The 26,186-nt window shown below is 43.3% G+C and overlaps 1 protein-coding gene across 9 annotated transcripts; it reads right to left on the reverse strand.

The window, feature by feature from the left end:
- Positions 1–121: 121 nt before the first annotated feature.
- On the reverse strand, positions 122–26,118 carry FKBP15 (FKBP prolyl isomerase family member 15). 9 transcript variants are annotated; one of them, XM_048966033.1, is made up of 30 exons: positions 25,944–26,118; positions 24,940–25,049; positions 24,235–24,322; positions 23,562–23,631; positions 22,381–22,455; positions 21,175–21,273; positions 20,576–20,725; positions 19,516–19,584; positions 18,134–18,277; positions 17,559–17,704; positions 16,775–16,823; positions 15,649–15,768; positions 15,297–15,396; positions 14,467–14,570; positions 13,233–13,326; positions 12,162–12,271; positions 11,656–11,766; positions 10,828–10,922; positions 10,019–10,121; positions 8,189–8,221; positions 6,491–6,662; positions 5,875–6,011; positions 5,399–5,554; positions 4,638–4,790; positions 4,198–4,290; positions 3,804–3,914; positions 3,338–3,445; positions 2,384–3,150; positions 1,830–1,920; positions 122–1,378 (listed from the first exon to the last, which is right to left on the reverse strand). In XM_048966033.1, exons 1-30 carry the CDS (start codon positions 25,994–25,996, stop codon positions 1,304–1,306), a joined length of 3,786 nt encoding a protein of 1,261 aa, XP_048821990.1. In that variant the 5' UTR covers positions 25,997–26,118; the 3' UTR covers positions 122–1,303. The 9 variants fall into 9 exon arrangements, with proteins under 9 accessions (XP_048821990.1, XP_048821991.1, XP_048821989.1 ...); XM_048966034.1 differs by having other exon boundaries at positions 14,467–14,567; positions 24,235–24,325; XM_048966032.1 differs by having other exon boundaries at positions 24,235–24,325.
- Positions 26,119–26,186: the final 68 nt, after the last annotated feature.

A 26,186-nucleotide genomic window follows, 5' to 3' on the forward strand; every position in this document is an offset into this window, starting at 1 on the left:
GGTACATCCCATCATGTCCTCCTAGAAGTGTTTCTAGATCATTTTTCTCCTAGTTTAAGAGGCAGCTTGGTTTTTAAGTGCACGCAACTAGACTGCAGTAAAGCCACCCACAGGCAGAAAAGACAGGTTTAATTGCACTTTATTTATCAAGAAATGAAATGCAAGTCCTTCAGGCTACCTGTAACAGGAAACAAGGAGCGGAATGTGTTAGTTGCAACCTGCACAGGGCACTGCTACAGCAGGGAGGCTGGAGCACAGCAGGGTTTGTGCACTCAGACACCATCAACCTTCAGCACTGAGATACAATTCGATTCTTTGATGTCTGGAGCAGCTGTTAGGAAACCTCAGCCACACTCACCCTATGACAGCAGCACGGCCCCAGCAGCTACTTGGCTGCTCCACAGACTTTCGTCTCCTCTCCAGTTTCAGCTGCTTTTGGCCATTTGCCACACAGAGCGCTGTACAGGGGCAGGGAGCTGACAGATGGCTGCACACAGATACTTCTTTTCTCCCCAGAGAAGATGGCACAGGCCAAATTCAGTGGTGGAATTACCCTAGTAACTTCCATCTTATTAATGGAACAGGGGTCTGCGTGTTACTTGTTTTAACACTATCTACTATTCCTTCCTTCTAAGTTGCTTTAAGTGCAGAACAGAAGTGCCACGAGAAATCCAAAATCCAACCCCTCTGCACAGCTGCCTCTCCTCCTTGCCCTCTTTCCTCGCTCCACTCACACTGAGCAGCTGAACTTCACTCCTGGCTCCCAGCAGAGCCCAGCTGAGGCTGCATTACAGCACACCCGGCCTCCATTCCATTCACTCGTGCTGCATTCATCACAGCAACAGAGCAAAAGGCACAGGAGAGAAGCTGGGCTGGCTGCAGCAGACAGAATCATTGCCAAGAGATCTTCACTCTTAGTCTGACTTCTATAAAAGTAGTTACCTACCACAGGGTCCTGCCAGACTTGTTCTTCTGAAGCACTTTATGTAGTTCAAATTTGCATAAAGTTTCTGATTAATCAATCAATGGTTCATAGGACAGCAATACAAACATGCAGTGAGACCAGTCGGTTCCTCCAGCTCATCCCAACCTCTGTGCATGTCTGTCAGTTCAGAACAGCTGGTCTGAGTGCCCGAGAGTGCAAAGGGAGACTCCTGCTCTCAGGCCCTGTCAGTCTGCAGTAGAAGAGCCCGAGGAGTCCTTGGTTGTTCACAGCTGTCCCACAAATGCAGCTCATTAAGTGCTATGTGCACAGGGAGTGGCCGTGCCCACAGGAGGCCTCACAGGCTCAGCAGGCAGCTCTTCATCCCAGCCAGTCCAGATCATCATCATCGTCATCACCAAAGAGTGGAGCAGGAGGAGGGCGACCCTTCATGCTCTGGAAATCAAAGCAGAGGGAAACGTGTCAGCCTTACCAGCTTCCCAGTATTCAGTAACTGCCACAGAGCTCTGATCAGAAATCTGCATCAGCTTTTAGGAGACAATAAATAAGCAGCATCATTATTGATGGTTTTTATGTTTGTCAGACGATGGCTTAATCTTTCAGGAAAGAAGCTTAGAGCTCAAGAGCCAGGAGGGAGTAGGAAAACAAACCCCCCTTATTTAACCCATGACCTTCTCCTAACGCCTAATGCAAGCAAGAGTTTGTTGTCACCATTCCAGCCTGTGCAACACCTCCAATTGCAGTGAGAAACAAACCCAGAAGCTGAATTTATACAGAGAATCTCTGGGAAGCTCCAACCTCAGCCAGCAGGGGCCAATCAGCCCCCACAGATAAACTGCAGGTTAATGCTTGAGTCAGTTCAGTGGGAGTGGAGAGAAACACATACCACTTCCTCCTCATCCTCCTCTTCGGAGGGAACTCGAGGCTTTGGTGATTTAAGAGATGTTGTTTTGAAGAAGTCCTCGTCCTCAAAGAGCCTGGAAGATAAAGAACAAGCAGTTCGCTTGCAGAATATGGGACCTTGGTTTCCTTTTGTGTGTTTTATTAAGAATGATATCAAAGTCTCAACACCCAGACCATCTCTGCTTCACGTTTTAAGGCACAGAGCACTCACCAGTGCACAACAGTTCAGTGATGGGACGTGGCAGCCACCAGTAACAGATCCCACAGGAACTGTACACTCCTCTTCAGGCTCAGCTGGGAACCATTCACATCAGACACCACCACCTCCACCTCCACCCACTTTCAGCAGTGTGCCCTGAACAACTTGAACTCTGCCAGATGCTGCCTGGGCATCCAAGACCAGCACCAGAAGGCTCCTCAACCCTACATGTGTTGTCCTGTGCTACAGCACAGCTGTACCAGCCACTGGTGCGTGCTGTTGTGCCAGCCTGTCAGCAGGAAGATAGGACTGCAGCCACCCCTGCACTTACATCTTACCTGGAGCCCTTTTGGCTGGGACTGGAGCCCAGTTCCTGCTGCTGTGGGACTTCTCTGATGGTAGTTGAGCTCTTCTCCTCCGTGTTGGATACTGAAGCAGGCTCCTGGTCAGAACCAGCTCCATCTGATGGGTCTGTGCAGTTTTCTCCCTCACTTCTTAAGGGAGGGGGCTCTAAACCTCCCACAGGCTCCTCTGCCTCCTGTTCTGCTGCTGGTTTGTCTGCAAGCACAGCCACATCTGTTTCTTCCGTCTCGGTTTCTAGAAAAGAAGGATCTGCAGCTTCTGCCTGTAAGGACACTCCGAAGGGACCATGTTCAGTCTCTGCTTTCTTTATGGGGCTGCTCTCCTGCTTTTGCTCAGCCAGAACAAAATCCTCATCCACCTTGGGAATGACCTGTTCTACAAGCTCAGGCCCCTTATCAGCATTCAAGCAGCGTTCAGCTCCAGAAGAGAGAAATTCCTGCTGGACCACCTCCTCTTCCAGCACTCCACTGCTGTGCAGTGCCTGCTCCTCCTCAGGCATTCTGGCCTCGGGAGCAGGAGCTGCAGCTTCACCTTTGTGGCCAGACGACGATGAGCCTGTGCTCACTTCTCTGGGATCAGCAGAGCACACAGCACCCCGGGCAGGGCCGTGCTGCACGCGCTCCTCCTGGTCTGTCTTTGCTCTAAGCGATCCCTCTGGTCTCCCCACTCCAGATTCCTCTTCCTTTTTACTGTCATGCTCTGGTCTCTCCTGCTGCTTGCTGAGTAGCTGCAGTGTTACAGTCTAAGAAATGAAGAGAATGTAGGTTACATCCAAGACCAACCTTCACAGCTATGTTGTCACACTACTAGGCTGCTTTGCTACCCACACTTCATTTCTGCCTCACAGTTATTTCATACCCCTTACACTCTGTTTCAGTGCAAGCCTTAATCTCTCACATTTATTACGTTCTCTCTTCTTGCTACTGTACCTTGATAGTGTTCATGACAACACCTAGAACCATCCTGCCACTGTATGTCTCCTCCAGCTCAAATTCATCCCGAAGAGACTGAAATACCCCATTCATTATCTTCTTTACCTGGAAAAGAGCAAGGCAGGAAGCAGACAGTTCATTAACATCTGAAGCAAAGGTAGAAGATAAAAGGTACTTCCCTGGGCAAAGGAGCAATAAACCCAAACAAACACATGCTGACTCAAGGAACTTAACTGCTTTTCAAATCAGGATTCCACAACAAAGTAGAATATATCATGTCATTTTAATCAGAACTATTACACACACCAAACCCATTCCTGACTGAGGCAGGCTGCACAAACCCAAGGCAGACACACTGCTATGTTTTCAAGTTTTAAGTCTAAGCTTCCTTTGCTCCTCAACAGGTCCTATTACCAAAACCATAGTGCTTTCATGGAGAAAATAAATCCAAAGGATAGCTCACTTCTTCTGTGAAGTTCATAGGTGAAGATCTGTCCTGATTCTTCTCCAGCTTTTGGATACATTCTTCATAGTGAGCCTTCAGTATCACCATTTCAGACTGCAAGGCTGAATACTGCCAAAGGGAAACTCGAAGTTACAACAATTGTAGTGCTATTTGTGAAACTAAGTTTGCAATGCTGTTTTTTATGTTTTTAAGTGAAGGGCAAATTGTCAATCCACAAGCAAGGCAAGGACCAGGCCTCATCACTGAGCCTGTTCTGGTTTGCTGGAAGCAACATGATTCTTCCTTCCCTCTCACATTCCTGAACTCATGTTCTTGTTCTGGACACAGGTGGCCTGAGGCTAACCATTGCTGCACTCCAGTTTGTATTCAGCTGCTATGTTATCCTCCTTACCTTCTCTTTGATAGGCTCCAGTTGTTCCAAATGTTGCTGAAGCTCAGACAATTTTTGTTCCTCTGCTTTTTTCAACTGTTTCAGAGCTACCAGCTGAAAGACAAGGACCATCAGTTTACAGCTCTGTTCAATGTCATCCAGCTCAAAACTATTTCTGCTCAAAAACAGTCATTGAGATAGAACCGTATAGAGATTGTGGCCGTTGCTTTAGCCTATCAACACTGACATCATTTTGGCTCTGGCTCACTCAGGAGCTGCAACAGCAAGCTCATTCATTAGTCCACTAAGCCAGTGTAAGAGATGCACACAACATCTTGCAGACTAGGTCAAATTCCTCAGGCAACCAAGAGGTTAAAAGTCCAACCACTATCAGGGAGCAGAGGACTTACAGGCATCGATTATTTGGAATTCTATTTCAGCAATAAGGAACAGTCCTTTACCTTCTCTTCCATCTGCAACACCTGCTGCTGCAGGGAGTCTCTCTGCTCACACACCTCCTGGTACTGCCTCACATGCTGCTCCTTGGCAGAGGCCAGCGTCCGTTCACATTTGGCTTCCCACTGGGATTCCAGCTCTGCCTGGATGAGTGACAGCTGCCCCCCGTAGGAGCAAGATCATCAGGAACAAACATGCACTTCATCTGAAGCTGTGTAACAAACTGCTGAAAGCTCAGGGCCCAGACAAACGGTGGGAAAGCAGCATCACCTGCCCGAGGCTGGACTTCCTACATGCAGATGGCAGCCATCACCAGCTCCTATCCCCACCTCAGAGTTCAGTTCCAACCACAACCCCACAAGTTGTCCCAGACTTCAGAACTTCAGATCTCCTTGCATTTTTATTTATTTATTTATTTTTATACGTAGCTGTTCACCCATCAGCAGCCACACATCTGTCTTTCTACTGGAAAATGAGTTCAAGGTCATGCCTCTCTCATACTCTCAGGACAGTCTAAATGTGATGCTGCATGCCAGTCTGCATCAAAACTCCAGAATAAAAATCTTGGAGTCAAAAAGCAGTGACAAACACCAAAGACATCATATAATGACAAAGAAGAGAACCCTGTGTTGAAATTAACCCTAAGAGCAAGCGACTGATGTTCTCATCCTTTCACTGCCCAAGCAGTTTTTAATTACTATTTCCTACCTGTGGGTCACTGCAAGTTTTCTAGACACCAGCTGGAGAAGCTCCCACAGCTCCTTACCTGCTCTGCTGCTGCCTGGTCAGTTGAGGTCCTTGCCTTTTTCAGCAACTGTCGAAGTTTGTCCAATTCCTGCTGATATGATCTGCGTATTTCTTCCATCTCTTCCTCTGCTTGAGCTCTCTCAGAGAGGGATTTCTTCTTCCTCTCAGCAAGATTCTGCAGTACAGAACACAACTTAAGCACAGGCCAGACTGCACCAAAGTAGCTTCTTTTCTTCTTGCTAGAGGAGCTTACTTATGGAAATGATCTTATTTCAAAACAAAGTTGAGATTTATCTAATAGGTAGGAAGGTTAGCATAGTACTGAGTAAGAGTGGGGAAAAATATATCACATAAGCATGAGATATCCACCAGCACAGTCATTCTTGCCTGCAGATGAGTCAAGATTCACTTAAGCTCCATGCCTACAAGCAACATCATTGAGGCACATTTCTAGCAAACAGCTGAAATCCTGCATCTCTCTAGCATCAAACATACCTTTTCAAGAGTCTCCTTTTCTACTTTTAGGTCTGTTAGTTCCTCTTCCAGTGCTGAAATCTTCATGTCCAAGTGTTTACGGCTCTGCTTCTCAGCTTTGAATCTAGTTTGGGTGTCCTCAGAGGCTTCTTGGAGCTCTGCAGAAATACAGTTTACTGTGGGTTTCAGCACTATGTGATTCAAATTAAAGGCTGACAGAAAGGAGCAGTGCTTTTTGCACAACTATGCTGACTCGGAGATGTAAATCTGCAATAGGAACACAAATGTATCAAAAGCTACTCCTGTGAAGTGGGAGTGCTTAAAACCTTGGTCTTGATCTAAACTTGATCAACAGGAAATCTAGATCCTCTACAGCTAGACAGGCCAAGAGTTTGCTTCTACAGAAGGCACCCCTGTGTCAGAGTGACTTTGCTCATCAGTTCAGCCCACTGTCCTATTAGTAGTGGCAAGGATGCATGTGCCCTTCAGACAGCTGGGCACATCTCTATCCTTTGATACCCTGCGACTGATCCCAGGGAAAGCAGGAATAAATACCCCAGGACAAAGGAAAACGTATGACTTACAGAAGAGGAAACAATGGCATGGAGGGGCTCCCGTGGGACAAGCTAAATTTTACCTGCTAACTGTGCCTGCATTTTGTTGAGCTGTGCCTCGTGTCGCTCTGCCTCCTGCAGGGCAGCAGAGAGCTGTTTCCGCAGATCCATTTCCTTCTTCTGATGTGCAGTCAGCTCCAGCTGCAGCTGGGACACCTGTGCTGTGGCAGATGCCAACTCCTCTGCAACTTTGGCCTGTGGCACAAAACAGCAGGGAAAAGGGGAAAGAAAAGAAACTGTAGGATATGTGAATGTGAGGAGGTGCCAGAACTGCGCTCACAGGAAGAACAATAAGGCTGTGGAGACCTTGTCAGGAGTCCAGCATCTATCAGGCAGTCCTAATTGAAGAGGTACTAATCACCTTTTGCCATGTTACTGTCTCCACCAACTGGAAAGGAGCACAAGGCCACCAGCAACCTCATTATGTTGCCTAACTCAGCCAGGTTTTTTTACCCTTAAATAATTTAAACACATTTTTCAGACTCGAATAGAGCTATCAGCACTGGTACTGAGTTTTCATGCTATGCCACTATCTACTCAAGGTAAAGCCTGGACTTTAAGACTAATTATTCTCAAGAAGATTACAAATCACTGAAACAACCACACATAACATAGGGCTATTGTAGCAAAATAAGCACATCCCCTCACAAGCTTGTGGTGCATGATCACCTTGAGGGAGCTGCACAGCTAGAGCTGCCATTTGAAGCAGTACTGTTCCCAGAGTCATTTGTTAACCTGTTCAGATTTAGCATTGCTTGAAGCCAGCAACTTACACAAAAGCTGGTTCTGAGACAGCTCGTTAGGCAGCTTGTAAGCAACGCATTTGGAGAGGCTGAAGTCACCAAGACAAAGACACAAAGGAGGGTTTCAACTCCTGTCGCCTAAGTCACAAGATTCAGAGGATCCCCTGCAGAGGCAGAACTGCAGTCCCTGCTGTACAGAACACCTGAACAGCTTGTACATCTCTGCTTGCATTCAGATCCCTAACAGGCTTTCACGCTGCTCTAAGTGGTAAGCCCTCCTGAAGCTCCTCTCAGGCTTATTTCCATGAAGGAAATAAAGATGACCAACACCTGGCAGAGAAGAGCTGTGTGCAAAATCTTTCCTGTCATGGCAAGGATGATACATGCTACCCCGAGGGCTGGGATTCTACACTGTTAATTTTTGAGAACCACGTTGATAGAGACTGACTAAAACGAGATCTATTTTCTTTTTATGTTTCCATAACCATCTCATTACTCAGGATACAGGCTCCTAGCATGCTAAAATTACCTGTTAGATATACGATGGGGGTCTATTTTAACACGTCCTGTCATCTTTGTGTGCCCTCAAGGAAAGTAAAAAGGAAATCCTAAGCCAGGAACAGTTATTAGACTGAAAACGTTCCATGCCTGTACCAGCTCAGCTCCAGCCTCCAGGTACAAAGAATCTCACACAATCCATACCTGATCTTACAATTATATAATCACAGCTATTTCTCCCGTGAGGGAGATGAAATGAGCAGCAGAGTGGTGAAGTTTGTTGAAGGGGCTCCCCAGGGAGGAGGCAGCCAGCAGCTACACCGCTGTCAGTTATAAAGCCCCTTTCCGAGTGGAAGATCTGTGTTAATTCAAGATCTGAGGCAGTTCTTTTCATGTCAACCAACTCCTAACTATCCTCAGGAGGAAGCTGGGTATCACAATTATCTGTCATCTACACAGTCAGCAGACACACTGCCTCACCTGTTCCCAGCCCCGATCCACTGGCAGCATGTGCTAGGAAGAAAAAGCAGTGACAGGAAACAGGGAGAGTTAAGAACACAACTTGAAAGGCAGAGGCATTCATCATCATCAGAACAGCTAGTGTTTTATTACTGGAGCCTGAGATATGCCAGAGAAACATTTAAGTTATTCAAGAACTGTAAAAGCTTAGATGGAAGAAGGGGAAAAGGGAGTTAGAAGAACCTGAAGGGATCTTCACGCTGCAGATACACTGCACACCACACAAATTATATGAAGCAGGCAGCAGGCTGGTCATACCAGGTCCTACACATAACTACCGTTTCACTGCCCTGAGGAGCATGCAGCTACTTGCAAGTGTTATGAAACATGAGCCTTAATTGAAAACTGATGTGCTCTGCCAGGGCCAAAGATCTATAATCCCGAAGCAGCAGGTTACCAACATCTCTTCTCAGGGACCTTTGTCTGCAGATTCCTGGTCTCTATCACGAAACAAAGGGCAAAGCTCATTTTTTAAGAACAGATAAAACAGTTTTAAGTCCTCTTCCCTGCTCCTCCTACCGAAGCTATAAATGGAAATAGCAGATTAGATAAAAGGAAGAGGAAGGAATGCCAGGCATCAGATTGCAGTCAATCCTCTACCAAAACTAGCGAAAAGCTTCTCTGGTACAAATTATGGCTGACCTGGTCTAGCCTGAAGTCTGTTGATGTAACAGTGTCATCATCCAGGTAGCGTCTGCTCAGTCAAGTCAAATCCTACTGCAGATGATGCCTGAAAACTTCCTTTTATTGCTTGTACTTCCAGAAGATGCTCCCTCCCCCATGCAAGCAGGATGTCGCGCTCACTGACAGAAAGGAATCTGCCATCTCACTCTATTCCTCGTTAGGTACTCTCACACTTCCAGCTATAGGTATGCAATCTGAACTCTCAGTGGAAAAAATACATCCCTCCTTCACCTGCTGATGAAGGAGCACACACGTATCAGCCACATGACTTCATTCTTTACCCTGCAGAAGCACCTGTTAGCATACTTTGGAGGGCAGCTACTTCCATAGAATTTTAGTGTACCAGTTCATGGTACTCATACAGAGCAAGCATTTATCTTACCACATTTGGACTGCAGAGATACATAACTTAGATGGGGAGAATGGTGCAAGAGAGGGTGCTGTAATTTAGCTGACTGGGCTTGAGAAAGCCTAGAGGACATCAAGCAATTAGAGATCTCAAAGCTGCCCTACCAGCGTGAGAGCACTTCACAATATAAAAGCCATGCCTAAGTGCATTTAACTGGCTTGAAAGCGATCTTCCAGTCGCCCCTTCCATAAAAGCACAACACATTACCCTAGGAACAACTCCCCTGATTGCTGTTAAAAGAGGTGTTAAAAAAAAAAAAAAAAAAAAAGCAAACCAAGCACAAACACAATACAGAAGCTCTAGCAGGAAACTGTTTTTCTTATAGCTATACTCAATCTTATGCCAATTAAAAAGAAAAAACTCTTTTTAAACTGTCAGCACAACCACGTGCATTTTCAGCCAGACCAGGCCACGTGAGGCATGTAACACCTCCACATGTTGGGCATGTATTTATGAAGTTAACAACCAGATACTTCCCTGTTAAACTATGAGTATTTAAGCTGTGACAGCACAACAATCTGAATTTATAAACTTTGTGCTGCTTTTATTTTGAAAGCCATGAAAACATTTATTTATTCATTTTTTAAACTGCTTTCAAAACACTGAAAACTGCAGTCGTCCTGTATGAGATCTGACTCCAGCTGTCCTGGCTGAAGCCATAAGTCTGTGATTCCACAATGCTGTCAGCATGGCTTTACCTTCTCCTGTTCTGCATGCAACACTCTTGCCTGTGTGTTTTCATTTGTTGTTTGCAGTGAGTGGTTCCTCTGCTCCATCAACAAGTTACTTTGTTCGACATACCTGAAAACAGGGGAAGGTGGCACAAGCACTTCTATAAATACACAAATGGAGCAAGAAGTGATGAGACAGACAAAGCATTTCAAATCAGCTTTCACTAATGAGAAGTCCCAGACAATTCTGTATCATGTCCTGCACTAAGAAGTGCCTTACCTCCACAGGGTGGAATGGATGTTCCCAGCCTTCAGCACAGATTACGTCAGTTCAGATACGTGCTTTGCCTCTCTGCCACTAGTCTATGATTCCTACCACATAGCCAAGATTTTTGATAGCCTGGTAACCACTGCTTTCTGCTTTTTCCTTGAATAAGTGACTCGCCTTCATAAACTTAATGGAACGCAACACTGGAACTCACTGGAACTGGGAACACAATTTCCTGCAAAATTTCTCCCACTTTATTAAAAGGCTAGCAAAAGCAAAATAACCCCCAGAAGCAGAGGAAGTATGCTCAAAGAAAGTGGCATGAGATCTTTCCCTTTTACATATATTACATTACATATACATATATTACATCTTACTGTAAGATCTCATTTGGAGACATGCACTGCAAAGACAAAGGGGGATTTAACAAGCACCAATATTTTAAATACAAAAAAAATAATAAATAAATCACAACTTCTCTCCATTCTAGAGATAGGACACCTCCTAGTTACATCTAAACAAATGTAAGATAGAAACTCTGCAGCTGCAGACACCTTCCACTCCTTACCTCTGATTCCGCTCTATCAGCTCACTGATTTTTTCATTCTGCTCCTCAATTCGACTGCTCTTCTCAAATATCTCCTGCTTCAGTCTCTCGTTCTCCTAAAGAACAGTTCAGTGTGAATACTCACCCTACTCAGGTCCTGCTGCAAGGAAGTTTTCATTCTGTTCAGATGATTTATAGCAGTGAGGTGTATCACCTCCTGTGGTGAATCACAAGCCATCAAAGAAGGTACCATACTTAGTTCAGCAAGAACCCAGGAACAGGACAGTGGTTGTACTTCAGAATATTACATCTGGTTGGTTGTTTTGTTGTTTTTTTTTTGTTTTTTTTTTTTTTGTTTTTTTTTTGTTTTTTTTTTTCACCACAGGTAAAGAGATAGTAAAGCTGCTGCCTAGAAAAACTACAAAGCACAAAACTAAGCAGCTATGAGAGGTGGTTTGCACAATACGGTATCTCCTCTGCAAACCTTACTTCTGCAAGCTGTTGTGGATTAAGTCCATACCAGTTCAAAATGAAACTAAGTTTCTTTCACTTGAGTTCTCTGTCAAGGACTACTAAATATAAGTACATCAACTCTGACTTGCAAAGTCCCAGAAGAGAAAATTGCTGGGTGCACAGAAAAGCAGGTGTGCATACAGGTGTGATGGGGATGGAAATGGCTGTAGATCATTGTAGACCCTTTTCCCTAGCCAGCTGGTTTTGGCCATACAGAAATAAAGCATATGGATGAAAGTACATTTAGGCCAAGCCAATAAAGCTATCTTCATCAGAAATAACACAGTGGGTTGCACTTCCTTATAGAAATAGCCCTGTAAGGCTGGCTTTGGTCACCTGGATTATCCGCTGGATGTTGCTCATGATCATAGAGGCTTCCATAGTAACAGATGAGATACCAGGCAGTAGTGAACTGTTCCCGGCATTTTGTTTCTTCATCTCCTCAACCTGTAGAGACCGCCAGATGAAATGAATTCATGGACGCAGGTAAGTGCGAACCATCTGCCATTTCACAGAACCACTTCACTTCTCTGTCTGCCCACCTCCAGGGCACAGGCTGCTACAAAAACTGTGACATCTCCTGAAGTGCAGCAGCGAAGCACTCCGAACACAATGCCTTAGATTACATTTAAGTAAACACCTCCCCCCACAGCTAGTACAGACTTTTCCCATAGTAGCCAAACTGCTACCATTTCAAGGTCTGACAAGACTGGAAAGCTCATTAAGTTAGGATACTGTTCACAAACTTGATGCAGGTATTTACAAAGAGCCATTTCTCCATACTGTATTTGGAGAGCAAACAGCAGAAACTTTGTTGTCAATCCTGCCTACTCATACATTACCTTGGCAGCCAGATGATCCATTTTATCTCCTACTTTGCTAACAGCCAGCCGGATTTCAGTGTTATGCTGCCGAACTTCTGTCATCAAAAAGGAAGTAACGTCCCCAGGTGCTTGAATGGAAAGGAGAGAGTTCCACAGTCACAAGGGTGAAGTGTCTGCACACAGACATATTAGAAGCAATGCTTACCAGTTTGCAACCTGCTAGAGAGGATGGCCACTCTCTTTTTTCCAACCCCAACTTCACACCTCCTCCTTCCTCCCTCCTCTCAAGACTGCATTCCTCATCCTGAATCCCCTCATCCAAAATAATAAACACTGTATCCACACTATTTTTTTTTTTTTTGAGATATTCTCTAAAATAGCATACATATTTTCCAAATAAAGGTTTATGAGGTTTATAGGTTTAAAGGTTTATGTAGGTTTATGACTACATGAAATTCTTGAGCTGCTTGAGAGCAGTTAGGTAAACAGGAGAGAACCCCTCAGAACACTGGAACAGCACAGAATGGTGTGATCAAGCAATAGGAACAGAAGTTGGCTTCCGAACATGTACTGAACAAGAAATGCTCAGCTATACTCAAGTCCACACAAAATCTACAACAGGGATTATCTTTTTTTTTTTTTTTATGCTATTTGCTCTTCCTAGGTTGCATTCCATTTTTGAGCTAATTCCTCCTTCTCAGAAAAGGCTCTTCCCCTATGTGACAGGATAGCTGTTAAAATTGCTTCACTTGCTTAAGAAGTATTTGCAATAAGATAGTTGTTATTTTTAAATGGTTATATTTGCAACTGGAAGTACCAGCTGCAAGATGCCTCTAATAATACATATCTTTAGGAATACAACTACAGCTTCCCTCCCTTTTGCTCTCCATAAGCAAAGAAAGAAAGATGTATATTTACTGGGAAGCATTTGTCCCTCCCTGGTAATTAAAAACAAGAACATTTGAAACAGCACAACATTACAGCCAGGGTAAATATGTGTATGTTACCACCACCACCCAACACCACTGCTATAAACAACTCACTGCAGGTATTAAAAGCTTCCATAAAGCATGTGCTTTTCAATCATACCTTGGTAAGGTGCAGGATACATCTGTCCTACAGGCTGGAGCTGAGAAGCAGATGCAGCAGTTTGGGAATAAGCAAATGGCATACCTGGATATGGCTTGCAAAACAAAATGGACAGGTTAGGTACTCTCCCCCCTCATACTAAAATGAGTTTCATGACTTTTTAGACCCCAAAACAAAGATTATATTTGAAAAGAATGAAAACAGAAACAGAGTAGAAAGTCAAAGAAACACAAACAACTTTGCTCTATGAAAAATAGCACAGACAATTCTTTAAAGGCTTAGATATCTACATGCTTGAGTTACCAAGTTATCTTCCTCACCAAAGCTTAACCAAATGTACGTTAGTCTACAGTCATAGAGGTAAAGATCAACATGTGAACAGCTCCCTGCAGCTAACTGGGTGTACAGTAATTCCAAGTTATACTAACTTGAACATGAGGATATTCCTAGGAAATTACCTAGCATTTTCTGAACCTGCTCAGGGCTCATCAGAAGCAGCTACAGAACAATCCGTGAATCTGTTAAAGACTAGGAGTATTTCACTCTTACTAATTTACACTGTCAGTCAAAAAAAAAAAAACAAAACAAAAAAAAAACAAAAAAACCAAAAAACCAATACACAGAACTTCTTCCAAGTTTTGAGAAGAACTTGAAACATCAGGGTCAAAATAGATTAAAGAACTAAAACTGCGTACAGTAATAAGCTTGGTTTTACAATTCATAGAATTGTTCATACAATGGCTCTGCTCCAAGTCTTCAGCATCTGCATTTTAGCATGTTTGTTGAGCACCCAGGAAGCTTGTTGCTGAGCAGGTCACGTCACTGTACAGCTGTGGCACTGGAAGCCCTTTAGAAGGCTGCTCTTTGGCTGGATGAAAAGCAACCCACAAAGATGTAGGTAAGGGAGCTCTCCCAGGAAAACACAACCATGGAAAACCTAATCTAAAATAAAAGCCTTCATTTTCACCTACCCTGCAAGTCTGTGGAAATTTCTTTTATCCACCACAAAGCTGATACTGAAGAGGGATGGTTAACTGGTTAACTCTTTGTCCAAGAAGTCCTTTCTAATCAAGAACTAAGAAGCATGTTACTTCAGAGTGCCAGAGTCGTAGAAAGCAGCCTGGAATTGTCAGCTTTATATGCTGCTTGAGTTCTTTCTCCCAGCAACAGAGAGGACAAAGACTTCTGAATAAAAACACAAGTTCTAACAGTCTCCTCAATTTGAGTTTGGTACCTGAAAGCCCTGTGCTCCTCCAGGCAGAACTGAATGGGCTTGGATGGTTGCAGGCATTAAAGCAGCAGAAGATACTGGAGGTGCAGAACCAGATGCTTGAGCTACTGAAAGGGAACAAAGAAATCCAGCACATCAGAAAGCTGCTAGAGATATTTTATCTTTTAAAGGAAGAAAAAAAAAAAAAAAAAAAAAAAAAAAATCACTGAAAAGACCAAAAATTTAATGCAAGCCTGCCTGTAGGCTTGGGAAAATCAATCACAGTCAAAGAATTGAGAGTAGGATTGAAGAATTATCTTTCATGAAAATTTCACTTCTAACCACAAGTTCAATTTAGACAAAGTCTTTGTCATACTAACAAAGGTGCTTTGAATTAGTGGACACAAAATGACTCTGAAGACTGCTCAGCTGATATTCACTGCTCTACCATGGAAAAACAGGTCAGGCCTGTTCTTGAACTGCCAGTCTTCTGATGCCCTTTTGCCCATTTCCAACATTTTCAACCAACAGATTTTGCAAGCCACAGACATCTCAGAAGTTTCAGCACATTGAAGGACAGGGTAGAAGGTCAACTCACACATTATTCTGTAATACAGCTGCTTTTCCTCAAGTAGAAATGTGTACACAAGATCATAAAAAAGAAAACAAACTATAAAGACGTCAGTCTCATGCTTAATGAATTATACTACAGAGCTTTGGATCAGTACATCTCACCAGAGTCTATCAGCTCCTCCTTCAGTTCCTGACATCAATTTTCTACTCACAGCCCTGGTACCTGAAGCCCACAGCAAAGTGAAATTCCTGTTCCCAACGCAGACTCCCCAGCATATTACCTTGTGATGACACTGTAGGCAGCACTGCATGAGCTGGCTGTGACGATCTCATGGAAGATGAAACCACTGGTTGTGCTGCCCCTCTCAGTGAATTTGGATCCTAAAAACATTCTACATATTAAAATGGACATCAAAGAGCAACTTAACAGTTTGAACTGAAGTCTATTTGACACTAGCCATTACCCGTTAATTCATCTGAACTACTCAGGAATACTGGAATTACTGAAATTTTTTTTTGCCACAGAAACAACGTGTATTCCCTGTAGAAAGGAGGGCTATTGCTATGAACTCTACTTTAGGCAAGTCACATAGAAAGCATTAAAACAAAATCTCATGTAAGTCATTAACGTACCTCTATTTCTGAGTCACTGGAGTCAAGCTGACTGCCTGCTGTCCCAGCAAGGAAGGGCAGCATGGGCTGACCCATTTTAGCCATCCGAGAAATTAGCTTTGCCTTTGCTACGTCTGGATTCTGAAAGAAAACATTTGCAGTTACTCCTCTGTCACTCAGCCCTGTGTCTTCAGATAGTACAGAAGGCTAATCCTGCCAAAGGCCTAAGTCACTAACGCACCACTTGAAGCTCATCTATATAAGCCTGCATCTTCCAATTCTTCAGTGACTGAAAAGCTAACTTCAAGGCAAAATGATGGATGTATGTATAACCAAGATGTTATAATTGCAATATAATCAAAAGAGTAAGGCAAAGCAAACAGGGATCACAAAAGAGAATAAGTAGAAGAGCTTACCCTTGGGTTGAGCTCACTAGAAGATATCAAAGAGGAGGATCTCCAGAAGAGATCCTTCCCCTCCGGTAGCCAGCTCTTAAATAGGTCCAGGAGGGGTGGAGCCTGGCTCCACCCCTTCCGGTAGCACAGGTGAATTGCCTTCACCTGTGCTCCTCTGGCTGACTCATGGCTCACCTCAGGTGATCAATCAGAGGTTCAGGCCGTGACTCAGCAGTTGCCATACAGATGTATAAATCTGCCTTACTTTCTATACTTCCCTTCTGGGCTCACAGTGCTGCCATTACATAAATAACTGGCACAAAACATAGCAACAAGGAAGTGACATAGAACACTTTTCTGTAAAGAATGGGTTTTCCAAATTAAGGAAGTCACTCAGCAGCTTTTTCTACCCTCAGACATATCTTGATCTCGTGCAGAATGTCCCAACCACTCTTTGCTATCCATTTTAAACTTGTCCATTTATATGAGAAGACAATTAGCTTTACAAGAATGCACATGAGCAAAGTGACTTGCCATTCAAGAGCAGGAACCAGAACTCAGAACTGGGACTGCAATTCCTCATGTCTTGCCATCTCATTCACAAACAATCTGTTGTTAATAATGTGAATATTTAAGAGTATCCTGCATGCTGTTCGCTTGACCTTCAGCAGTACTTAATGTAAAGGTGAAAACAACCAAGCTTCCCTACATAAAGCTTCAAATTACTTGGGAAATAAATCAACAGCACTTACTGCTAACTGTTCACTGATGGAGTTGGACTTGGCCCTAACAGCTGGCTCCCTGAAAAACCAAACAGACAGGTTAGTAATTGTGGTTAATAAAAATGAAATTTAGGATCTAATATTGTGCTTTTCTAAATAACACCAAGTACAACATCCCCCACACATTTTTCTTACAATTCTTGTATTTCCTTCCCCTTTACTTTTGGAAGATTCCTTGCAGCATTACTTGTAGATTTCAGAATATCATTGTAAGGGAGTTTCACAGCTGTGGAACATGTGATTACAGAAAGATGATTTTGTCAATTCCTGTAAAAGCCACATGCAGGTATAAACTATTGTATCCAAATTTATTAACAAGTTTATCTATTGTGTCAAAAAAATCCAAGCACTTAACCTTGGAAACTACTCCCTAAGAAGGACAGTCAACCCATTTGATTAACTTAAGAAAGCAATGTCAGTGCAAAATTTGCAATTGAAGTTAGCTGTGCCCCAAGGCCAACTCACAGCTATGCTGCCACCAGATATGAGAAAGCTTTTTTAGCAGTACCCACACAGCTTAATAACACTAGATCTCAAACACTGTAGAGCAAAGATTTCTTCCATGGGTGCTCATTTCAGTTACTTTGAAGTCTTCAAGAAGAAACCTTTCTGCAATATTCACCTACATTCCCACACACCGATGGCACAATACTGGCACACAGAGGACGCACGTTTGCCAAGTGATTGTCTAGGATGTTTATGAGCATTACCATATTTTAATGCAGCAAGTTGTTTTAATAATGCTTCTGCTTACCCAGGCTTTGGAGGTATTGTAGATGGAGGCAATAAAACAGGGTCTGCAGAGAAGCCATCTGAATTAGGCACTGGTGAAGGTGCAAGAGAATCCCTTGAACTAATGCTCTGTCCATCTGAGCCAGAGCCTTCCTTCACCAGCTTCACCTTAAGAAACATATAAATAAAACATTATCCCTCGCTCCCAAAAAGGATTTCCAGCAATTTGCTTACTTCTGATGACTACTCCTTTGCCAAGTTTATTCACTTCAAGGGAGAACACATATGACTTGGAACATACAAGAGAACATTTCACCGTTTGCAACTGGAGAAGCAAAGTCTTTACAAACTGTCAGTCCTCACTATTTGGAGTTGTAATAGCTCACAGGTAAGACAATAAAGAGATCCCAGAACAGCTGGAACAGACATGGCTTAGTAAACAATCTAGATGGGTTGTTTTATTTTAATTTAAAAAAAAAAAATGCACCTTCCTGAGGCATTTTGTTCATAACTGTTTCTAAGCTGCAAACAGCAGACAGATGGTAGCATCCAACAACAAAGCAGATGCAAAATAAATGCCTGGGAGAAGACACTCACCCGCCTAACCTCCACGTCAAAAACTAGAGTAGAGTCTGGAGGGACACGGCCAGCCACTCCCTGAGTCCCATAGGCCCAGGCTGGAGGAATAATGAGGAAGCGCCGTCCTCCTTTCTTCATCCCCATCATTCCTTCTTCCCAGCCCTTTGGTATTCAGGCACCAGAAGAGAAAGCAAACAGCATGACTATTGAACATTACAGTTTCTTGTCATGTAATTACACACTGATCAAGACTGCTCCAGGCACCATTTACAGAAGGCTCCAAAGCACAGAGAGCTTCTTGTAAAGTCCTGCTCAATTTTAGCGTGCAGCACTAAAACAAACCCTTACATCAAGTCAATGGCCTTTCACGGATTGCAGATTAACTGAAGAATAAGATGTAAATCCCATCGTGTTCATAAGGAAATCAAACAGATACAGTAATCTCCATCACAAAGTTAAGACAAGTTTTACATGTCGTAACAGCACCAGAAGGGAGAAAAAAACAGCATGCAACATACAGAAATTCTCCGTTTATATGTAGCTTGCAGGGCATACAGCATCAATCTCTCTCAACACTGAAAGAACAGGATTCTGAGGCATTCAGAGATTACTTCCTAACTGCTACGGTTAGATTTTAAAAGTGCTCACAGAAAACAGTTGTTGTCTGAGACTTAGAAGCTAGAGCAATGCAAAGAGTCAAATCAACACTGGCACTTAATAGGAGGCCTATTGCAGCCAGACAACATTAGTAACAAGATGCACAATAAAAAACCAACAAAAACAGTGCACCTTCAACAACGGACAACTTGTAAAAGGTCAAATGTGAATTATTTAGATGATGGCAGTGACCTGAACAAAAGTAACTGACTCACAATCTGACTTTACCAAAAACCATAAGAGCTGGATTGAAAAACTACTGCAGTTAGTATCCTTTCACAGTTTGATCTGGGGGTAGGGGGGGAAAAACACTCTAGGCAGTCCTACTATCTTTTATTAGACAATTCCACTACTTGTCAGTCGTCTTCACCTTCCCGTGCCCTTCTTCCAGATGTCAGACCAGAGCTTTTTGATCCTTTGCCCCTGCGGCACATACATGGAGGAGTGTAAAGTTCTCAGACTGAATTTCCTCTTTCGGTGTCAAGAAACCCCGTTTCTAACTAATGGACTGAATCACTTGTGGAATAGCAAGCTCCCTACTTTTAAAACAGGATAACTTTCCATTGTTACTTTGAAGGGGACATACCACTCAAATTAAGGAAATACACATTTGTTGAATAAGTCACCAGTACAGCGTTTCTCAGTTAATGAAACATGTAAGACAGAGCGTGTTTGAATCTTGAACAAAGTCTTCAGTAATTCAAAGACTCAAGACAATTACAGTGAAATGCCAGAAGTTCTACCTTGATGACCTTCCCAGATCCCAGCTTTAGGCGCAACAACTTGTCCTTGTTAATGTTTGAGTCAAACACCTGGAGAGTTGAAGAGCAAAAATATAAAATCACATTGATTTCTCAACTGTTTCAAGATTCTCAACACTGCTTTACAAGTTTCATAATCTCCTACGGCCTCTTACATGCTATTTCCTCTCCTGCTTCCCTTCCAAAATTCACTCAAAACTAACATAAGACAGAGCACAACTAGAATTTCTAGTCTATTGTGTAGCACAATTTCTTGAAGTGAATGACAGCTGGAGACTCAGACTTTAAAACTGCTTCAAGCTTGATGGTCAGGACAGGATTGATCCAACGAGAACACTGCACAAACAGAACAACTGTACATATTTTGTATTAAACTCAGACATGAGCAGCTGAACAACTCCTACAAATCAGAAGCAAGCTCTGCCACGTGTACCATTGACTTTATGGAGAGAAGCACACCAGTCTTTGACAGGCATATCCTGCCAAAGAAACAAAAACTACTCCATGATGAAAAACAAAGGTTTTTTTGTTGTTGTTTTTTAAATACTAAAAGGTTCAACTGCAGAGTGATGCAAATGCAAAAAGCCCTTTGCTATGAATTATAGTAATAGTTAAAAGAGAAGTGTTTTAAAGATAACACTTTGGAATCCCAAAGCAAGTCTTTTGCCTTTACTTTTCTGTCCTCTCCAGCTTTGTCCTATCCTGGTGGCTTGTAAACAATCTCATCTATTTCACACTTGCAGACATGTTTTATGTCTTCTTACTACTTCATCATACTATTTTCAAAATGAGCATAGCTGCTTCATTAACCTTTGTCACCACTTTGTTCAGAGTACCTATGAAATTCAAAAGCATTTCAATCACCTCCTTTGAACAGTAATGAAATCCCTTATTATTCTACATGTAATACATTTAATCTCACCAAAGGTGAGAAAAACGAATAAAACCATATCTTTAAAGCACCAGTACTATGCTCAAAGTGGCAGATTTCCCCCAGGGAGTATCACATCCACACATCAGTGGGTGGCAGAAATGTCTTTACCTGTCCAAGCCCATTGTTCTGGAACAGCCAACCTGTGTAGGCAATCTCCAGAGAATCCCCTCCTTCGACTCCCTGCCCTTCTCCAAGAAGGAGATCCTGGTAGAGGACTGAATCAAGCACTGGGGAGCTGTTGTATTTGGCAATGCACACCTGCAAAAGGAAGGCACATCAGCATCTTGTCCATAAAAACAGAGCAGCAGGTTCCATCACAACTCCCTTACCCATCTGATGTATTTCTTACTGTACCGATCAAGCACAGGTTATAGATGTGCTCAGGAGGCATTCCTTGTTTCCCTGTGCTGAATTTTACAAAGCTATATAAATAAGAAAAATACCTTTAGAGTCATTGGTCTTAAAGTACCTCAGAAACTTGATAAGAAAACCCATCAGAAATATCAGGCTCCCTGCCTCTAATAAACAAAATTCAGCCAAGTTCTTTGCAAACCTGCCTCAGACACAATCATGAAGGCACAGCTGAACTTCAAGTGAAAAGTAAGATTTTTTTTTTTTCACGTCCCAGAAGCAAAGAGATGCATCCTAATCTGTCTGCTGTTCAAACAAAAGTAGCAAGTCATATCCTGCACAGGGTAAGTAGTTACCTGTTTACTGAAATCCACTGCTGCCTTTTCTGACTCAAACATGATTGACCAGTTTTGCCTTTGATCATCATAGAATGTGCTGTAATTGTTGGACTGGACCTGTGGGAAAGGAAATCAGTCCAGTGCTGTATGTTAAAAGATGCATTCAATTAATATAAAAATAATTTAAAAAACAGACTGTATCTGACAGAAATTTTAAATATGAGCTACTGAAATTAAACAGAGGCAGAGAAAGAAACCTGCCACATTACCACCCAATTTCAGTATGAAGAAATCAGCCCTTATTACAGTGCTCATTATGATGGGAGAAATGGTTCAAATATTCAGTGCTTCATAGATGCTGCAGCTTTATTAAGATGGCTCTTTGAAGCTAGGTTCTGTTATACTGAGATTTTCCACTTGTAAGGATTCTCTTTTTCACAAGTGCTGATGCAGCAGGACCTCCGCATGCAAACACAGAGTCTCTCAGAACTTAACACTAAATAAAACATTTCTCCACTGGTAACTACATAACACTTCAATCTTTCAAAGCATATCTTCAAAACTTATAGAACTAGATAGCAAGCTAGGATCCTGATCAGACATTTGGATTGGAATTCTGTTATTTCAGAGTAGGGTTTCTAGTCATCAACCAAGAAATTCCACATCACCATGAAAACAAGCTAACAGCAAATCACAACACCCATCTTCTGTAAAATCAGCAGAAAACAGCTTCCTGAGAGATCCCATTTTAGGGCTTACGATGTTTTAAGTGGCTCTTATCACAGAAATGCTGAGTATCAAGACTCAGCGGAAATACTTCCCTGCCATCACTTCCATCTGCTTGCTCATTTGTGTTTTCTGAGTCACTTAACCACATTAACCACATTAGCAGGAGGAATTTTATTCTCTCACTTAAGACTTTTTACTCTGTCATTTTAGGACTGTAAAACTCAAGAACATCTGTGATCTGGAGATAAAAATACACCTCCTACAGGCATATTTTCATTATTAAAACCACTGATTTCATAGGGCTCTGCAAGAGGTAATTTAGCAGTGTCTTGTGCAACAATTAGGAGATCAGCACTCCCTGTCGCTGTGCCATCTCTTGCTACATCAGTCACGTGTTTGATCTCAAAGGCTGTAATCTAAGAAAACACTTCACAGCAAACAGAGGTTCACTCCAAACAATGCAGTGTACCAGATGCTTTTCTAATCCAGCCTTACCGTGAGCACAAAGCCTGGGTGGATCCTTGCAGACATGATCTGTTGCTGCTGACTGATGTAAAGGAGAATCCTGTACTGGATTCCATAAAGAATTGTGCAGGAGAAAAGAAAAAAAAAAAAAAAAACACAAACCAACAGAAACTGAAAATGTTTTCAATTTGAGTGTGCTTAATTCTGAGCCTAACACTACAGTATTACAAAATACACCTCACAGCATCATTTTCCAAAGGAAAAATACTTTACATAATTTTCTAACAGCTATAATGGATACATGAAAACATGCAACAGACCAAGTGGTTCAACAGTAATTCTTGTGCAGTAAGCAAGATGCCTTCACTAATTCTACATTTTTCCACATAAAAAAGAACGTGCTAACCTCTCAATACAGAAAGCTCATAATGCATGATGTGTAGGAATGTAAAAGACCGAGTAATAAGTTAGAAGGACTTATACAAGTGTTAAAGAATTCAAAGATAACACTGCATTGACATTTACTATGAGACATGATCTAGTAAGAAAAAATACTTTCCTTTCTGCACCTGTAGCAAGGCTTCTTCACTCAGGAAGTAGTTTAACAAAGTACTTTTCCTGCTGTTGTTCTTGTCAAAGCATAAGTAACTCAGTGAGACAATATCAATCAGGGGATGGGAAACACACCAAAACCAACAACACAAACAGACTGGAGCATATAAAGTATCTTTTAAATATATCACCTCACTGGACACTACAGAGCCATGTCCTCAGATTACTCGGGAAAGAAGGTTTGGAAAGGAGAGATACCAAACCAATAGCACTTAAGGAAAGCATCTTCGCACTGCTACACCGATTTGTGTTCTATACTGATTTTCACACACACACATTTGTGATCCAGCTGTCAAAAGAGGTTCCAAGTAAATCACGACATCAGTTCCACATCAGAAAAGGTGCAGCACCTCAAACAACACAAAATATTTCAGTCTCAATTGAGAAGAAATCTTGCAAAGAAATTTGCAGACTGCAGAAAAGAAAGATGTCATCAAGGTAAATGAGCACATAAACCAAGCAGGCAGAAAGGCATAAGCAGCAGCGGAACTAAGACCTTCAACATGCAGAGCAAAAGCATCCCCAGTGAGCTCAGAGAAACATTGCTTCATATCAGCACATCCTCAGCATGAAAAATACCATAGTGAAGTGTTTCTCACCTCTTTAGTAGCATGGCTCCCCACTACAGCTGCTCCATACTTGCCTTGCTTCAAATACTGCCCATTTGTACTGGAAGAGAAGTGAGACACTCAGCTGTGGAACTGCCCCTGCCTCAGGTATTTCCCTCTGCTGTTGCTTTTCCTCTTCAGAGTTCAGGTCCCTTTCCTTATGACCAAAAGTGCCTGGGAGCACTTCTGAGCTTAAAGAAACTACAACTTTCTTGCTTACCCACAGATAACAGGAGCATACATTGTGTAGTTTGAGATGGAAGTTGCACATATGCAAGGCGAGCAAGCCTTCACATGACAGCTGCAGCAAACATAGAGTTACACTGCTGTCATTCTATGTCCATGCCTCAGTTTTCCACAAGTGAAGATGAGACACAAGCTTCTGACAGAGCTGGTGAGAAACTGTGCAGATGTCAGGCCAGCACACCATCATGCAGTTCCCTGCAACGCACAAACTGAGAACTTGCTGTTTACTTGGCAACTGTGCAGTCCTGAACTGTCTCAAAGAAAGTCGCTTTTTTTGAGCAGAAACTTGCAGCATGTAGACATACCTCTATAAGATGCCTCTTTCTACTTATCCAAAAATACCTCCCTTTATGATTAGTTTCAGGTCCCAGAGACACAGACTCTAAAATACAATGCAGAAAACCACTGCTGCACTTACTATCGATAAGCATGAACCGCAGTGGCCATGAAGACTGAGGGTGTTCCTGTAGCTGCTGGGGCTGCAGGCGCCTTCTGGGCTGCCTGACCTGCTGGAGAACAGAAAGCAGCACTCGGTGACACAGAACTGCCACATCTGCTGGCCAGTGACAAGGTCATGATATATTCCTTCCACAGAACAAAATAACTTCAGCGACTGAAGGAACTGGGGAAAAGGAGGCTGAGGGGAGACCTGATTGCTCTCTTCCAATATCTGAAAGTGCTTACAGAGAGAGCGGGGTTGGTCTCTTCTTACTGGTGACAGGACGAGGGGAAATGGCCTCAAGTTGCAACAGGGTAGGTTTAGGTTGGATATTAGGAAATACTTCTTTACTGAAGGGGCTGTTAAGCACTGCAATGGGCTGTCCAGGGAGGTGGTTGAGTCACCATCCCTATGGTTAGGTCGTGGGGGGACTAGATGATCTTCACGATCTTTTCCAACCTGAGTGATTCTCCGATTCTAACTCCAGAAAAGGACTACAGAGTAATATTCCAAAGTCCCTACAGACTGCAAGAATTACCCAGGGGCAGAGAGAGTACTAGAGTAAGATAATATCAGCAAAGAAAAGCTAAGTGAATATTTGCAGTGCTGTTCCTCACAAAAGCCCTCATTGAGTCAGGATACCTGCTTCAAAGCTCCTGCCACGTGATCAATTCAGTCACTTACCAGCTGCTGTCTGACCCTTCTTGGGCTGCTTTGGTGCAGTGTATTGAAAGAATTCATTTCCCTGGCTTGAGACTGTCTGATCCAGTCCAAAGAGAGAGGCCAATCTTGCACTAGAAATAAAAATGAAGTAACTTTATTTCACACAGACTTCATAGATAAGGAACACCATTAACTGAAAGTCACATCACACGCAAAGTGCTTACAACCATTTCAGACATAAGGTAATATCTGTTAAGCAGTTCTGTAGTTAGACATACAGTTTTGAAAAAGCAGAACAAAGAAAGAGGGCTGACAGCACAACGATGTTTCATTTCCTCAAAAGTGAGTATAACAAGCAAAAAACACCCTGAAGCAATACCAAAAGAAAAGTTACTTTAAAGCAATGAATAAGACTACCCTCCTATTAAGCAGTGCATTGTTACATTACTGGAAAAATAACATGTGACAGCAGAGAAGTCATCATTTAGCGCTACCAATCTCAAGGAAACACATCCTCTCAACAGGGCTTAACGCTCTCCTGCCAGAAGGGCGGGCTTACTGTCGGAGGTAAACCTGCTATTGCTGAAAGACATATGAAAGTTCATAGCTTTGCTTCTTTAAGCCCATTTAAACTTTGCTACTCCGGGTAGTGGGACAGAAAAGCGCGTGGATGTCTGCAAGGACAGAACCACTGAGACAGGACCCGGAGATCTTTCAGCAATAAGCCGTTCGCTGAGTAGAGGAGCGGGAGGACATGCAAACAGCAGCACGGCTGGGAAGCACCGAGCAGCAAGCAGTTACACAACGCGAGGAACGACAAACGCGCCGCACGCTCAAACTGCTGAGCTCAGCTGCCCCACTGCTCTGAGGGGAGGGCTGAGGGAGCCTGCCCGCTGCCCGGCCCCGAGCTCCGGGACAAGCGGGGAGCGGAACACCGAACCTTACGGCCCAGCCCGCAGGAGGGCAGCCGCCTGCAGCCTGTCCGGCCACCATGCTCTCCAGCGGGGGACCCAGCGGCCACTCACCCGGTGGCGGGGGCCAGAAAGTCGGCGTCATCCTCCTCCGCCGCGCCGAACATACCGGCAGCCCCTCAGCCCCGCGCTGTCGCAAACGCCTCAGCCGACAGCGGCGCGCTTTGCGGCCGTACGAAGACGGCGGGAGGAAAGGAGGCCTGGGGGCGGAGCTTAGATGTCACATCCGGGGGGCGGAGTTCAGATTACACATCCTGGGCGAGGATTAGGGGACAAGGTCAAGAGGGCGTGGCTTAG

Source organism: Lagopus muta, chromosome 19 (assembly GCF_023343835.1).
Source record: "Lagopus muta isolate bLagMut1 chromosome 19, bLagMut1 primary, whole genome shotgun sequence".
In the NCBI taxonomy this organism is placed as follows: Eukaryota; Metazoa; Chordata; class Aves; order Galliformes; family Phasianidae; genus Lagopus; species Lagopus muta.